This window comes from Scomber scombrus, chromosome 23 (assembly GCF_963691925.1).
Source record: "Scomber scombrus chromosome 23, fScoSco1.1, whole genome shotgun sequence".
NCBI lineage: Eukaryota > Metazoa > Chordata > Actinopteri > Scombriformes > Scombridae > Scomber > Scomber scombrus.
In genome coordinates this window covers 13,150,900-13,167,393 of record NC_084992.1, presented here as the reverse complement: position 1 = coordinate 13,167,393, position 16,494 = coordinate 13,150,900, and the positions used below count along the sequence as shown (strand labels likewise).

At 37.7% G+C, this 16,494-nt stretch overlaps 1 protein-coding gene across 1 annotated transcript in view; it reads right to left on the bottom strand.

The window, feature by feature from the left end:
- LOC134005730 (glucosidase 2 subunit beta-like) overlaps positions 1-15,972 on the bottom strand; it is a 131,655-nt gene extending 115,683 nt beyond the window's left edge. The window contains exons 1-6 of the mRNA XM_062444720.1: positions 15,796-15,972; positions 15,301-15,417; positions 13,261-13,356; positions 11,531-11,588; positions 10,424-10,541; positions 3,694-3,823 (exon numbers count right to left, since the gene is read on the bottom strand). Coding sequence (XP_062300704.1) covers positions 3,694-3,823; positions 10,424-10,541; positions 11,531-11,588; positions 13,261-13,356; positions 15,301-15,417; positions 15,796-15,877 — 601 coding nt within the window. The 5' untranslated portion in view covers positions 15,878-15,972. The remainder of the gene's footprint in view (positions 1-3,693; positions 3,824-10,423; positions 10,542-11,530; positions 11,589-13,260; positions 13,357-15,300; positions 15,418-15,795) is intronic.
- Positions 15,973-16,494: the final 522 nt, after the last annotated feature.

Below are 16,494 nucleotides of genomic sequence, written 5' to 3'. Positions count from 1 at the left end.
TCTATGCATCCAGGCCTCCTCTGATAATTAATCAAATGACTTAAATATGGTAAAAACAATAATCATCTCCCTCACCAACCTCAATGGTCTCTTATCTAAGGTAACAAAGAAGCCTTCATTATTCTGTGTAGACTTACACATCTTCCTGTATCAAATGAATGAATCAAGATGTTTAGTTCAGTCTTATAAAACTGTCTGATGAGAACAAGGTGTATCAGTGTGGTTTTATGAATAGTTCAAGACAGAAATTTTTCAAAATAAGGTGGGCAACATGCACAAATGAAAGTGACACATCTGACTACGTGACACTTCAAATTTATGATGAAGAAAACACTGCACTAAGGATCTACCCCTGCTGCAGAAACACATACTTGAATATGACTCTGAATATGACATTGTCTAATCATTCTGTTGAAAAAAACAGCCAATATTTAAACTTTTAGACACATTAAGAGTTAATTGTGAATAATGTAGAATCAACATAATTCAATTATGTCAAATGTGGATGTAATTAGAGTTGAAATCGCATGATTCTCACATTTAAATTTACTGAATGAAGTCCATAGAGTAATTGGCATAACTGTGCAATGGTTAATTCAACATCACCCACATTTTGATCGCGAACAAATGTATGTTTAAGAAAGTTAAATAAATGGTTTGACTGTTAAGTCATCCTGACATCTCATTTATGCTGTAAGGTGTCTAACTGCACTTAGTGTACCTTTGGAAAACATGAGTAGCCGGGAGGTGGTTTGCATGAATGCATGATGATCCGCTATTGAAATCAGGTCAACCACTGGATTACCGATGAACTTGAGGAAATCCCCTCAAACTGTGGGTGAACTCCAAGACCGTGTAGCTTTGCATATTGGGACGGGCCATTAACGTTCAAAGGGAGTAACTGACAAAATACAGAATGCCTCTACATGAGCCCATCATATCAAATAAACATCATTAGAGAAGGAGGGGACCTCAGTATGAACCCAAAGCTTATCCTGGTTGGCATTATTTTTCAAAAACAACCACACATGATCAGTGTCCCCTCTGACAAGCAAATATGAGGTAAATCCTCACTGATTTACCTCATGTTTGTTTTACAAAATGTACAAGAAATGCAAATAGTGATATCACAGTCCCTGTGCATGATTTGTGGGATTGTGTGAAGGTATCACATTAGCAGTGGTGTTTTTGAAAGAACTACGGATCCCAAACACTTTATCTGACCAGTAAAATCCCAGAGATTGGCAGAAAATTACACCTTCTCAGAGTTTTATAATAGCGTATACAGTATATATATCACCTCTTGAAATATAATTCTCTTGTGCTTAATAAAATTGGGTACCTCAAACTTACAACATCTAATATCACCCGTTCCCAAAAAGGGTGCAATTATTTTTGCACTGTGCCACACACTTTGTGCCATGAGAAACTCATTTTCTTTGAGAGTACAAATAACCTGGCCCTTTAAAAACTTCTCAATAACTGTGCGTGAAGCCCTGGAGACGTGTTTGAGCGACAGCAGCAGTAAAGGGAGTGACTGTTAAGTTCTACTTTGCAGGCTCAGCTGCTTGTTCTTCTGGCTTTTCATTCCAGTTTTGACACAGGCTATTGACAGGTCATAAAGGGAAAGAGAAGACGTTCGTGAAAAGAATGCGTTCCTCTGTTCAGATGTTCCTATTTTTAATTGAAATAACACGACATTTGTCCTCATGGGCCCCCTTGTAGTTTAGGGCAATTGTTTTAAAGTTTTTCTTTTTTTCACCCAAATTAGGAGACTTGTTTATAAAACTTGCACATGTATTAGTCAATGGAAGTGGAAGCTATAGCCTATTAATTGTTGTTCCTCTTGTCTGACATTTAGTTGACAGTACCTGATAGCAAAATTATATGGTGCTGAGGAGTTATGATGACATGGGGGCAATTGTGGCCATGCACTTCATAACATTTTGAGAGTTTTGAGGATCTTTATTATTATCCAGGCTGCTCTTGAAGGATGGAAATTAAAGCTGGGTGTCAGCTAACTGCCTAAAATGTAAATTTTAAATGTAACACCAACAATTATAAAATATGACTGGTAAGAAATGACATGGTTTTAAACTAGCTGCTTGGTAAATGTTGCCCTGCACTTTATCAGGAAGAATGGCTATTTAAAAAGGGCAGTAAAATCATAACAGCTAAGGTTACTCTTCTAAAAAAGTGTTTAAAAAACAAGTTTAGAGCCAAGTCTCATCAAATATAAAAGTTACAGATTTGGAAAATTACTTTGATCATTAGTACATTCGTTCAATCTCTGCTTTACTGCCTGCATGTTTTAACACTGGGAATGAAATCAAAACGAAAGCCTTATCAGCTCACCACCCCCAACAACAACAGTGAGGCCCATCGGGGAGCCATAAAGTGTTTGCCGAGTTATACTGTTGGCAGATTGATTGTGCTTATTCACTAAATTTCAAGTATTAATCAACATGTAATGTCATAAGTTGCAAGCAGGCAAAAGCCTTGATAAGTACACTATCCTTTAAGTCACTGAAAGTTCCCTTCAACTTCTACACCAGAAGCTACCACACACACACACACACCCACACACAAATTGTCATTAGAAGTGCATAATAAAAGCCTTGATGGATAGCCAACATGGACAAGATGTGCCAACACTGCCACGGAAATGAAAATTGATGGTTGTTACGCCCTGAAGATGAGCAGTAATGGAAGTAAAGGATGACAGGCTCAGGAGCATGGGGGGCCAGTGACGCCTGGCAAAGGTCAGCTCACACTGGGAGAAGCATGATGGATGTATGCTCAGCCGGACGACCAAAGTCAAGTGACCTTTATTGCAATCAAGACTTTTACTTGAGGGGCAGTTTGACGCAAGACAGACAATCAATTGCAACTGCAGGACTTTGCAACACCACAGAAGAATGTAAGGAACATGCCAGTAAAGTATACATTTACAGTCATCTGAAATAAATGTGTTATTTGATGCATTTGTTTTATATATTAGCAGGAAAACAACAGGATGTTACAGTTTTAAAATGACAAAATAAATGGATTGTGTGTTTCCCATTTATGTGAGAAGTGTGCATTTTTCTCAGTTTTCTATGATTGAAAAGGACTCAGCAGCAATCTAAAAATCTGAAACTTTTAACTAAATTAACCCCACTAATCTCTATCCCTTGCCGTCATGACTCTAAATCCTTATGGATTTCAGCGCAAAAATGACTGAGTCCATTTCCCATCCAGCCCCACAACTTCTTGTACATTCACCTACACAAGTCTGAACGTCACTTAAATGCCGAGGCAGCTTGTGCTTGGAGCGATAAGGGAATTTTCCTGTGAGTCATAAGCAACTTCTCTCTGAAGGTTTGAGGAACGTAAAAGGGAGAGCTGTGGGACTGCAATATGCTGTTGCTCAGCACTCCTCTCCTAGTTCATTTATTTCAATGGCACAGGCATCTGTATTTAACCCTTCCAGCTGTTTCTGATGTTATACCATTTGTCATCCTGACTGTCTAGCCTGAGGTGCTGAGGTCAATTTACTTTTGTTCAATGTAAGGCCAATGAAATTAAATGGAAGCTGCCCTGTGGTAGCCACAACAATGACCTAACTACATCTGCAAACTGTAACAAGCCTGTCGATTGCTTTGAAGACACTCCAACCAAATCACGGCAGATTAACGGTGGCATTACACTTACCACTGTCCCCTGCTTCCAGTGCTTTTAATGTTTCTTCTTTGAGTCGGTCAGCGTCGTTTTTCCTCCTTCTGTGGTCCTCTAATTTGATCTGAAGGTCCTCAGCCACCTGCTGAAGCTCTCTGAGCTGGGCCTGAAGAGAGACAAACACAAGGCTTAAAATGAGCATAACATTGCAAACATTACTGCTGCCAGCTGATGGAAACTTTCATACCAATTAGTTAGTGTCAGTCTGAAGTGACTGGCCAAATCCATTTTTTTCCTTATATTTTTATCCTCATAGTCCTTATTTGTGGCACAGATAGGACACCAACACACAACTTAAAACAACTTAAATCTGGAAAATGTCTGATTTGTGGACAAACACACAGTCATATAAAATTAATATCTGCCAGCAGTAGCTAAAAAATGGGTTAACCCATTATTTTTGAGAAAGTTGTGAATCAATGCATTTTTAGGACCGAATCTCCATTCTGTTTTCCTCATCTTTCCCCATCTTTTCTTTATGCATCAATATATCTACCTCCAGACCAAAACCAGCTCATGCATTTACAAAAACGTGTATGACAACAGCCAGGCCTGCACAATGGACTATTAAAATCACTTGCATCAGGAGGTGTTGACATCTCACCAAAAACGACAACTTTTGACAACCAAGCATAACCTATCATAACTCTCTGTAATGGACCAATTAATATGAAAGAGCAGCAGTTCTTATTTTGTGTGTGTGTGTGTGTGTGTGTGTGTGTGTGTGTGTGTGTGTGTGTGTGTGTGTGTGTGTGTGTGTGTGTGTGTGTGTGTGTGTGTGTGTGTGTGTGTGTGTGTGTGTGTGTGTGTGTGTGATTACTGCCTTCCAATCTCTCCTCAGAGGCTCTCATAATGCAGTGATGGATTCAGCTTGGTTCGGATAGGGATGACTACCTTTCTAGGCCATGCTGTTTGCTTAGTTTGCCTCAGTGATTTATGGGCTCCATTTGAGTGTACAAGAACATATTTACTTGTGGATAACACCAAACATGTAAAAAATAAAAAATAAAAAGTTCCTCCACCATGTCAGTATGGAGTCACAAAGTGTTAAAGGTTAAATAAAAACGATATTATAATCTAAATAATCATATGAATGGAGTAGAAAATATAAATTAACCGATAAATTGTGAAATTATATTAAAAATTCAATTCATTGTTATGCAAACTAAATTCATTAGCCAACTGTGAAATGTCATTCATTTTCATTTCATTACAGGAATTTTCATTTGTCCTCTTTCAAATGTCTGGTTTCATTTTCCTAATGGGATTTTCCTAATGAAACATTTATTTCATTATGTCACATTTTATGACCATGGAGTTGCCACTGCCCCGTCACATTTCAGCCAATTACACGTGCCCTCAGCGTCTATTAGCAGGCTCACTGTCATGTTTACCTAGCTAGCTCGTTCTCCTTTTATTTAACTTAACAAGGCTACACATGCTACCCATCTAGCCAAGTAGCTAGCTGAGTTTGCTTTTTAGCTTAGATAATTGCTCAGCATTCAAGTAAAATGTAACAACTAGTTGGTTAATTCAATGTTTTTGAAGATGCACTATATGATAAATAAGATAATTGGCTGAAATATGAGGGGGTGGGCAGTGATGTCCACTCTCATTACCAGTAACATTATGAAATTGTAATAGAAAAGTGTAATTTGGAACAATTAATTATTATGAAATAAATGCATTTTAGTCATTTGTTTAGGGGTTTTTGTTTGTTTTTCATTTTTGGCTGACATCAAGGACATCAAGAATACCTAAGTTTCCAGATTGTTAACCCCTTATTCCCTCACTTAACATTTTGTTCACTTGTACCTACATGTACATACTGCACTGGTACACAAGACATGGACACTACATTAGAACATAAAAATAACATTGTCAATTGAAAATAATTCTAATAATAATTAAGGCTGTACAATATGGGCTGTAATATCAAGCATTGACCAGTTTGGACAGGAGAAGTCCTTGTAATATCCTTGGTCATTCAGACAAAGCTATACCAAGTAGTGAAAAAACATTTTTATAGGACTAAGGACAAGTTGCATAATCAAATAATCACAAACCTTCTAAAAAGGATTTTCTTGAATACCAACAGCGGCACTCCTACTTCTGCTAGTTCTAGGGCACATAGTGCTGACATGCTACACTCAGCTTTCATTGTGGAAAGGCTTCTAATTTGTTTAAAAAGTTTTCTAGGATGGTGTTTCTTTAACAGCAGATTCTTCTTTAACCTTTGAACCACAGGAAGAGTTCACTTTGGAGTTATTGTTTAAGGTTTCCGAGACGAGGCCCCTGAGGTAACCCTGCCATATCAACAGAGACGCACTGAGAGAAGAGGATCACAATGTGCGGCGGGGCTCCGAGGGCTGGGTGACACTTCAGCCTCGATCTGTCAATCAGCCAACACAGAAAAGAACATGGGGGGAAAAAAGAGAACAGAAGAGAAAAGAAGAGTGCAGAGTACACACTCAGAGACCATCAGCTGGCAAATCAGGCATGTGTAAATGTGTGTGTATGACAAAAGTGGCATTCAGTCAAAACTCCTGTTGTCAACTCTGTGGTATCTTTTTAACCGTATCTTCCATTACAAGCAATACATGTTTGAGCAAAGCTTGACATTCCCGAAGTGCATTTTCTACAAATGTCTGGAAAAAAAAGTTATATCTCAAAAAATCAATACACAAAATAACACAAGGATTGAGGTCAACCCTGAAAAAGTGAGAGAAGTGTAAAATAGTAAGATGTAACATAAATTGGCTGCCTATGAGTCCACCAATTAAGTATTTTCAAACCATAGCCACATGCTGAACAATTTTCAGTTTTCTATTACTAATGCACAAAAAAAAAGGAACATTATCTTGCAGCGTGTGATACATGAGCCAGATTTCACCATCAAACAATGGAGGGAGGGCCACTTGTAGCTCATCAAGCACAATGATGCACTAAGTAATGAGTCCATTGAACTGGAAAATATACCCAACAAACATCTAAAGAGATCATCAGCTGCCAAATTTACCAATTTAATTTGCACCAAACTCCAAGGCTCCAGTTTGTAATTTGGCCTAGTGCTTGTTGAACTAAATGTGAAAGTGGAGAGCCAAGGAAAAACTATGAAGTATTTTCTGCTTATCTTGAAGCTCTATAAAGGACCACATCAATTTAAAATGGGTTTGATCACTCAGGTACTTGTTTACTTGTGCTGACATACCCCCAGACATTTAGTCCTTACTAAGTTAAAGTGATTGCAAATGAAGCACAGTTAAAGATGTGATCCTTAAGAGATACAAAAAACTGCAAAGTTCATGACAGAAGAAGAATAGGATGAAGTTTATGGGACCAAACTGAAACAGACAAGATACAAGATACCAATATAACTATAATCTACATGTAAGTGTTTGCTACGCTGAAATGGGAGGACAAAAAAACTGCTCTCAATTTTAGTAGCTAAGCAAAGAAACAGTAATACAAGTGGAGTAACGGCTGAAATGCTTTTTCACAGAAATCATTTCAATTCCATAGAAAAGAGTCAGAATCTTATGTTGACAAGGCAAAAAGTACCTACACAGCAGGCTATGGTTGTTGTTGGAAACTGCACAGCACACACCTGTAGCACCAGGTGCCGTGAACGTGTATGATCAAAACAATATCAAAGAGCACAAGCTGCTCATTTACACCAACAATTCTCTTTTCTCTTTCTTTAGTATCTGTTTTTCCCCCAGCAGGATGGATCATACAGAGGGCCGAAAAACTAATACTGGAGGAATAAATACAGGCTTTTTCTTGGGTTTATCACTATGGTTCAATATTTGCAGCTGGAATGGATTTTTGGTTTTCTGTGTGGAAAGATATGTTACTATTTGCATTAGTGACTCTATTCTTAAAAGGATAAAATAAGCTATGTCTGTGCTGTGGGACAACTATTCCCAGATAGAGAACCGTTCTTATGTTTGAATGAACTGACATATTTTTTTTCCTTCTGCCTGGGATAAAAATAAAATGGTTTAACTTAAAAACTTGCACAGCTATGATCGGTTATATGTTTTACAGAAGATTTTGACTTAATGTAAGTTGTAGCCAAATAGAGCCAGAATGGACCAATATTTGACTCTTTTTTTTAATTCAAAAGACTGAGGTGTCAATACAAATACTTGTTACAGTTTATATGCTTTGTAGATGTCGTTCCCTATGCAGTTAGCCATAAAGCAGCTAGTTCCTGTGTTTATTTTTAGAAAAAATACATCCTGATATCTTCTTAAAGATTGTTTCACTTCTGATATGAAAAATATATTTCTGGTCACGTATCTGACCCAGGCACATCACCAAGTAGAGAAAAAAGTTTTCTTTCTCTTTATGGTCCTTTCCATAATGTTGTCAGACACTTATATAACAATCTGAGCCTATCAGTGATAAAAACAAGCACTTTTAGTGAATGTTCATTAACAGGGCACAATGTATTAGTGGGTGTATGTAGTTTGAGTGGATGTATGTGGTTTGACCAAGTGGTGTTGCCTTACCTAGCTGTCCAAGATGGCAGACACGCTTGCATATGCGCGAATCACATCCTAGATGACTCAGATCTTGCAGTGAATGGCAGGTTTATGTTTCTGACACTGCTTTCAGATTTTAAACCACAGCAGTGCTGTAACTATTTAGGCTACACAGTAACATTACAATTACAAGTATTACAATTAAAATATTTAAATTGAAATTAAAATAGCCTGTTTAATTCAAGCTCGCTAAGCCACCCAGAGGTCGCTTCTGGGCCGGATGATATGCCAATTGAATGGGCTGGCCCTGAGGACCAATCTGTGCTTATCAACATTTGCATTTGGCAAGCAAAGACGCTGATAGCCCTTAACTGGAAATGTAGAAAGAAACCATCTATAGGTAAGTGGATTAAGGAGATGGCCAACAGGAGGCATTTAAGGAAATATGGGATCACTTAGTACAGAGCAGGAGTTACATTGGAAGAGGAGAATTAATGTATAGAGATGTAAGTAGCCGCTCCTTGCATTTTTAGTTAGAGAATCATGTGTGTATGCATATCTCTGTGTGTGTGTGTTTGTGTGTGTGTGTGTGTGTGTGTGTGTGTGTGTGTGTGTGTGTGTGTGTGTGTGTGTGTGTGTGTGTGTGTGTGTGTGTGTGTGTGTTTTTTCATTGTTTGTTTTCTTGTCCTTTGTCTTTCTTTTCCTATCTTGTGTTTCTGTTAGGTGATTACTTCATACTTCTACATCAGTATGAATTGTTAATGTGCTATGAATTACATTTGTTACCAGTACTTTGTGTTGTTTTGCCCGGAGCAGTCTGAGGGGAGCATTGGTGTTGGTGGACTAGCTGGATAATATGATATGGTTCTGGCTGTAGTTTATTGTTTTTTCTCTTATGATTCATTTTTTTTTTTAAATTAACCTCAACATCCATATCAATCAAATACATTAGGGAGAAAACAAGGTTATAATACCAGTGCACAGGTAGCCATGGTGAAAAAGTTAATTAAACCTATTGAGAATAACTGAAACTATATTCTGACATAATAATAATTTGGTAATTCACAACAACACAAGACAGAGAAAAGAGAGAAATGATTTCATTTAAGAGAAGACCATTATACTTCTCCCACTAGTCCATCGTGCATGCTACATGACACTATGCAACCTGGTGAGTCAGCACAAAGCTTACAGATACAGACTATTTGAATAATCAGTTAGTCGATTGACAGAAAATAAGTGACTATTTTGATAACTGAATTATCATTTAAGTAATTTTTTAAGAAAAAAATGCCACTGTTTGTTTGTACTGCTTGCTTCTCAAATGTGAGGATTTTAAACTTTTTGTGTCATAAATGATACTAAACTGATCATCTCTGGGTTTTGGACTGTTGATCAGACAAAGTAAGTAAGTCTTTGGCAGTTTTATTATTATATTACATCATAATATATTACATTTGAACTATTTTCTGACATTTTATAGTAAAAAACAACGTATCAGTTAATCAGATCAATAATCCTCAGATTAATTGAACATGATTGTTAGTCGCAGCCCTACATTTTTGTACCATGAACTATATCAAACTAGAAGGTTGAACATTTACACAATACCCCAGGAAAGTTGTGAAAATACAGTCTTAAAGAGATGAGAGGTTGAAAGAAGTCATAAGTTTCAAAAGCTGCCGTCTCTCAAGAGCTCAACATTATTTACATAGTTAACATGGGATGAATAATGGAGCTAGTTCGAAATTGACTCCCCATCAATGAAATTATTGAAAAATATCCTGTGTCTAGAGGTTTTAAGAATGATTGATTATATGATGTATAAAAGGGTTCAGTTATTATACAGTATCAATGGAACCACACAGTCTTGAGTTGGAGTTTAGTTGTTTTTTTTTTTTCAAACTTCCATACTTTTGATGTCTCCATTTGGCAACAATGTAAGGTCACCTGTTTTCTCCTGATCCAGGGATTAAGTTGAAATATATAGGCCACCATACACTATATATAGACTACTTAATGAATGCTGTGTATACATTGTAGAGGTCAAACTAAGCACAGTTTGAACAGCAGTCAAATACATATAGGTGAACATCATCATTGGTCGTCGCACAACAGGAACAGAGAAAAAGCTTCTGAGGAAAAGCCCTGATGACTGTCTTCTGTTACTGCTACATGCCATGAGGTAGTCGTTACTTTAGCAGAATACAGTGTACCTGTTTCTCCCTCCAGAGCAGCACTCCTTCCTCAATCAGTTGCTGCTTCAGTCGCAAACCCTCGTCCAAGGTCCTCATCTGGCCCTCCACATACTCTCTTTCTCTCTGTCCCAGATTCCTGGAGGAGAGAGTGAGTTAGAGAGAGAGAAAGAGAGAGAGAGGATACACAGTCCCATCATTACTGAGAAAACATCGGCCACCCCTGCTATGGTCACTGAGATGGCGCAATCCAATTTTTAAGGGCCCACAATGCAGCAGGAATCCAAATGGGAAAGAGTAAATAAGATGGGGGCTGATGCTCTATGGCTGAACTAAATTGTTTTTGAAGTCGGGCAAACACAATATGAGTGTGGACCTTGTGAAAACATAATGAGATATACTCTGCTTGTATGCGGTTTTTGAGGCGAATGGCAGTGAATGAAATAATAGAGGACTGTCAACAAAAGAAGTGGGTTACAGTATTAGAAGTTACATTTGCACAGCGGGCTACATTTCAGCATTAAAGTATAGTCAATCTTTGCAGTGGAGCTCAGAGGAAGTGGTAAATATGACCCAGCGAGGTCTGAGTTTGTATAAATATTTTTTCACAAACCAACCATCTCTGCAGCACGCAATTCATATCCAATAGAAACTACATTATCTACATAAAAAATCACCTCTGTACAATTTATAATGGGGGGGGGGGGGCGTAATGTGATGGTGAGTCAGGTCTGTCTTTATCATGGATGAACTCTTCAGGGCAATTTTGTGATGCATATACATTACAAGAGGAAGTCTGATCCGCCTCAAGTTTTTAAATCATAGTGACACCATGCCCCCTGGTGGCACAATGAATGAGTCACTATCACACAGTCACAGCTGAACTGAGCAGTCTATCACACTGTTGCTATGATTTATGGCATCATTTAAATACTTTGATGAAAGAAAATCTGCATTTTTATCAAATTGCTTTCAAATGCAAAGTTTGATATATTTCCCATGTAGAACAAACTGGCTAAAAGTCTTGTTTGTATTCAGATTCTTCAGCAATAAATGGTCCTCGCTTGAATCAAAAATCTGCATGTGTTATTTTTATAAATATTGAATCTCAGTTTTCATTCAACTGACCAGCAAGAGTTCTGGCAGCGAGCGTGGCTGTTGTATTCGTCTGAGGCGTCGCAGCAATCTGGCAAGAAACACAGGAAAACCAATCCAATGCACAAGAGAACAGAGGAGCATACAACATATCAACAAGGAGAGGTGATCAATATGTCTTTATTCTAAAAATCTCATGGCTGTGGACAACACTTCATTTGAACCATCAAATAAATACAGATTCAAGTAAAAAAAACAAAAAAAAAACACATTATTATCAATTAAAATTAATTTATTTTCAGGTACTTTTTGAGCAGTAAAGCCTTCAATTTCCTACATACATACACAAGAAAATGAATCTGCAACTGTTGTTGTTTCATTTTTTCAAGCAAATTCAAGGATGTGTTGCTAAATATATGATAATTAATTGAATACTTTGGCGGTTTTGGTTGGACATTTTCTGTATTTTATTTCATTTTATAGGCAAAACGTAATGATGAATTGAGCCTAAATTCAAATATCCTTAAAATGATACAGCGTCTGCACAAAACAAATACAAATGTTTATTCTCTTCAGTACATATATTGTTGATCTAGCTTGTCACTTTTCATCCTCAAAAGATGAAGATTAGATCTTTGTGTCTGAGTGATATCTCTCTCCGGTTCAGAGGGGGTCTCCTGAGATCAGCCACTTATAAGATCAACTGCATGGTGTTTTGTGAGGGCTCAGATCTGGTTTTTGCTCAGATGTTTCACCCAAGAGAGTGGGCACAGTGTGAAATTCCTCAATTATCCAGAACCCCATTGGTGACTGCTGGAACAAGAGCGTTACAGCCCAGAAAAGGAAGCCAATGGAAATCTCTCGACAACCAGTCGGAGAGGAAAAGAGAGGATGTGTTAGCGATTAAGCGGCTCCATTCAAGGCAGGGGAGGTATTAGAAGACAAGTGGGAGTAGAAAAAAAGGAGGGAGGAGAGCAAGCAGGAGACTTTGAGAAATATTCGCCGACTGCTCTTTCATTCTTCAATCTTTCAGTTTTTTTTTACCCCATGATGATTGCACGCTGTCTAATGCTCCCGAAAGTGCTGGTGACAGAGGAGATGTCGACAATGGAATGTATTGATTTTACCCAAACCGGAGAGCTACTGGAGAACAAAAAAGTGGACGTGAAAGGGGGGGGGGGGCTGAAAAAGTATCTGATTACGTATTTGGTGTGGCACATTTTATCAGAAAAAATGGAGAAAAGCTTTGAGAAAAAGAACCGGATGTTTTTCAAGGAAAGCTGAGTGAGTGTGCGCACATCTGTGTGTATGTGTGTGTGTGTGGATGAAGGAGCCAGGTTGCTTTGGAGTGCCAGTATGTATAGCAACAGGTCATTTTTCTAGTTTAATGTGAAACCTAAATTCCTGCTCATGTTGGCAAAACACACACACTGGGAAATGAAAATTGGACAACTTGTTACACAATGAAAAGAGAACGTATTTTGATAAAACCCTGAAAACTACCTACATATGAAATAAATAAGTTGCAAGCTATTAGAGCACATTCAGCATCAAACCATTCCAACACCTCATTTTATGCAAGAATAAACTTGTTAATCATTATAACACTTTCAGTGTTGCCCTTGTTGTCCTTAAAAAAGCAAAAGGCATAAAACATTCTTGATCCATTGCCTCACTTCAAAAAGCTTCTGTAAAGTAAGTTTATTAAGGCTTCCTCTCGAGACAGTAACATTTCCTACATAATATAAAATAAAAAACCTTACCACAGATGCCATCATTAACTCGTGATGATGGGATGTAGTGTGGGCGGAAACCCAGGTTGGTGCAGTAGAATCGGCCGTGAGGACAGGCTGAGGTGCCTACATGGGCCCAAGAGCATGCATAATAAACTGATGTTCAGACACTAATGAAACTAATCAAAACTATTTAGAATATGTGCACAGGGAGCCATTACATCCAGTTAATGGTGAGAGTAACACATCTGTTTTCAGCCTCTTAACAGTCACTGGTGCCAATGAGGTTGTCATTTTGTTTAGTTACTGTTGTTTTGTGTTTTTCCAACTAACCAGTCTGTGTTTTCACTAGTTTTAAAGTCAATAACCACTGTGCTTTACAGCCTTGTACATTACTGGCAGCTATTTTAAAGCTGCATACACCAGCCAATTGAATAAGTAGTGTGTTGTTCATTACTTTGTGTCCCAAGTGTGTAGTATAAACTAATCATAACATTCATTTTGAATTGTAATAACTGAAAAAACTGAAAAAAAGGAAGTAGTTTGAATTTTTTTTTTCTTTTGGGAGTGGTACAATTCATTTTGTTATTTCTCATCTGTGAATGTACACATACTGCCAAAAAAAGAGTATATGTTATTACATGGAAATAGGACACATTAAATCAGGTTCGGAGAAATTTCCCCTCTCTCTTTTCCTGTTACAACTGCTGTCATTATTTGGGGCCAATCGCTCTGAAATCTTTGTTGTGGGTTGGTAAATTTTCATTTATTAACCCTTCTGTACTCGAGTTTCTGTACAGGAGTTAAGTTCTTATTATGCACCATCTTTGCCAAGTAGATTGTTTTCTGGCTTGGAAAGTATATCTGTTTGAAGGCTTCACAAAGCTCAGAAATAGTTTCGGAAAGAAATGAGCATGTGGAGGACTACAACACAGATTGTGAACTTGTGCAATTAAAATTTTGGACAGGAAGCCAATAAGAGTGCACCACTGCCATGTTTTTAAGAAATTAAATATGTTAAGTTTTAATCATTTGATTACATTTGCTAAGTTATTTATAAATGCCTAAATATCCAAGGTTCTTAGTGAGCCAGTGGTATCACTCAGGGTTTTTTTGATCAGTAATATGAGGAATGTCCATTGGGAATTGTAAGGTGCCCTTTCATAAATCATGATTGGGACAGGTGGTCTTTTCTGTTTGGGGGATCGACATGTAGAACTACTTACCAACAGAACTCAAAGTAGTTCATATTGGGGAGGATTATAAACTCAATACAAAGCAGTTTTTGAAAAGGGATCAGTCATAGTCATGAAAGATCTGGTGCCCCTTTTTATGGTACTTTACTTTAATTGATGTTAAACTGTGCTGTTTGGTATGTACGGTATATCATTGATGAGTTCTGTGTTTTCTGCTATACTGTATGTAATGTATTGTTTTTTAAAAATTGCTGGCTCTAATACAGATAAAAATTACATATAAATATAAACTATTAGCGGTGCCAGTAAAGTGTCAACCCCTGCAGTGGACCACTGCACAGAATAATGGTTCTGCATTTAATTTCAGACATTCTTTGTGAAGTCCTCAGTGGCATCTCACATTGGCTCAGATTCCCTGACAAACAATAGATTATATGGGGGCAGAGCTATATCGTCACTGATTATTTAAGAACAGCAGATCTGGGCCACACGGACGATTTTTGCACACATTAAGTTCAATCAAAACATTTAATATTTTGGTGCATGTGCTGTCATCATTACCTGTCTGAAAAGGTTTAGCACATGCTTTTGTAACAACACATACATGTCTGTTTTGTACTGGTTTGATAAGCATTCTCTGGGGGTTTTTTTACCCTTTAAAATGACAGTTCTTTTGGTAGAGTCCATATTTTTGTATTGAACTTGACACTTTACTATACTAATATGTGTGTTTCTACTGCAAAAATATGAAAAAACTTCAAAAACCTCACATGTGTAATATATGTTTACAAACACTTATAGTTTTTTAGAGAGTCAGTCTGACTGGCAAAGCCTCACGTGTCACAGTTAACTAACACTAGTATACAGTCTTTACCTGGTTCATCAGAGCCATCCTCACAGTCACAGTAGTCATCGTTCACCTGCTCAAAGGGGATGATTTTAGACCCATCGATGCACAGGAAGGATTTTCTCTCCTTGTAGAACCGCTTGTCTGTTACAGATTAAAAAGACATTACACACTGAGGCGTGTTGACCTTGAGCTGCAGCTAGTGACAACATGTAAACAAACGGGGGAGTAAATTCTGTTTTTATCTAACTTTAAACCTTTACCTTGGGGTAAAAGCTCAGTGCTGTCTGTGATAATAGAAATGCTACTAGAAGTGGAAACATAAGAAAGTAGTACTGCTGCTAGCTTAGAAAAGCTTTAAATGCTGTGTACAGCTGTAACAAAGTGTCTACAGTGATAACAACTTCACAAGTCCTTATGACATGTTTTCTGTGTTGAAGCTGCAGAGGTGTAAATGTTATAATGTTGTGTCGAATGTGGCTGCCTAGCCTTAAGCTAGCAGGTAGGAGACAGTGAACTTACAGGACGAAGATATTCCCCTTATTTTCCGCGAGTCTACGTGACCACACCAAAAGACAGCGGCAATAATAATGTGGAAACGCATGTCCGATGGCAGCACTGGAAAGTTTTTTCTCACTTTCTGCACAAAAACCCGCTCAAACGCGTTTCAAACTCATGATGCTCTTCAGTCACTTAAGATTTAAAACATGTCCTGGCTTCCTGAAACATGCGATCCCGTGACGCTTCCGGAGCTTTCTATAGGTTGTCACTAGAACTCGACTGGCCAATGACGAGTGAGAAGGGCTTCTGAGGCGGAGAAAGGCACTTGTTCATATCTTTATTTCTGAGTTTTACTTTATTTTATTTTTTCAGAAAGGAAAGGCGATTAGTTTACAAGCTTTTTCAGCCAGTTAAAATGATTTGCATTGTAGTATTAATATCTTTCCACTTGTTTATGGAAGAGGTGCATGTGTGGATATGTGTGACGAATATTAATCATCATAATAATAATGCATTTACTTCTCGCAATGAATCTCGAAGTGCAGTAGAGTTAAAAGCATAAAACATATCACATGAAGAAGTATATTATATTGTCACAAAAGCTTGGGAAATGCTGTCTTCACGAACACAGTAGATAGCAAGAATAGTGTCTCAAATGACATCAAGGTGTCAGCCTATAGATGCCGTTATTGAGTGACTCATTAATTACACTGAAGGCTG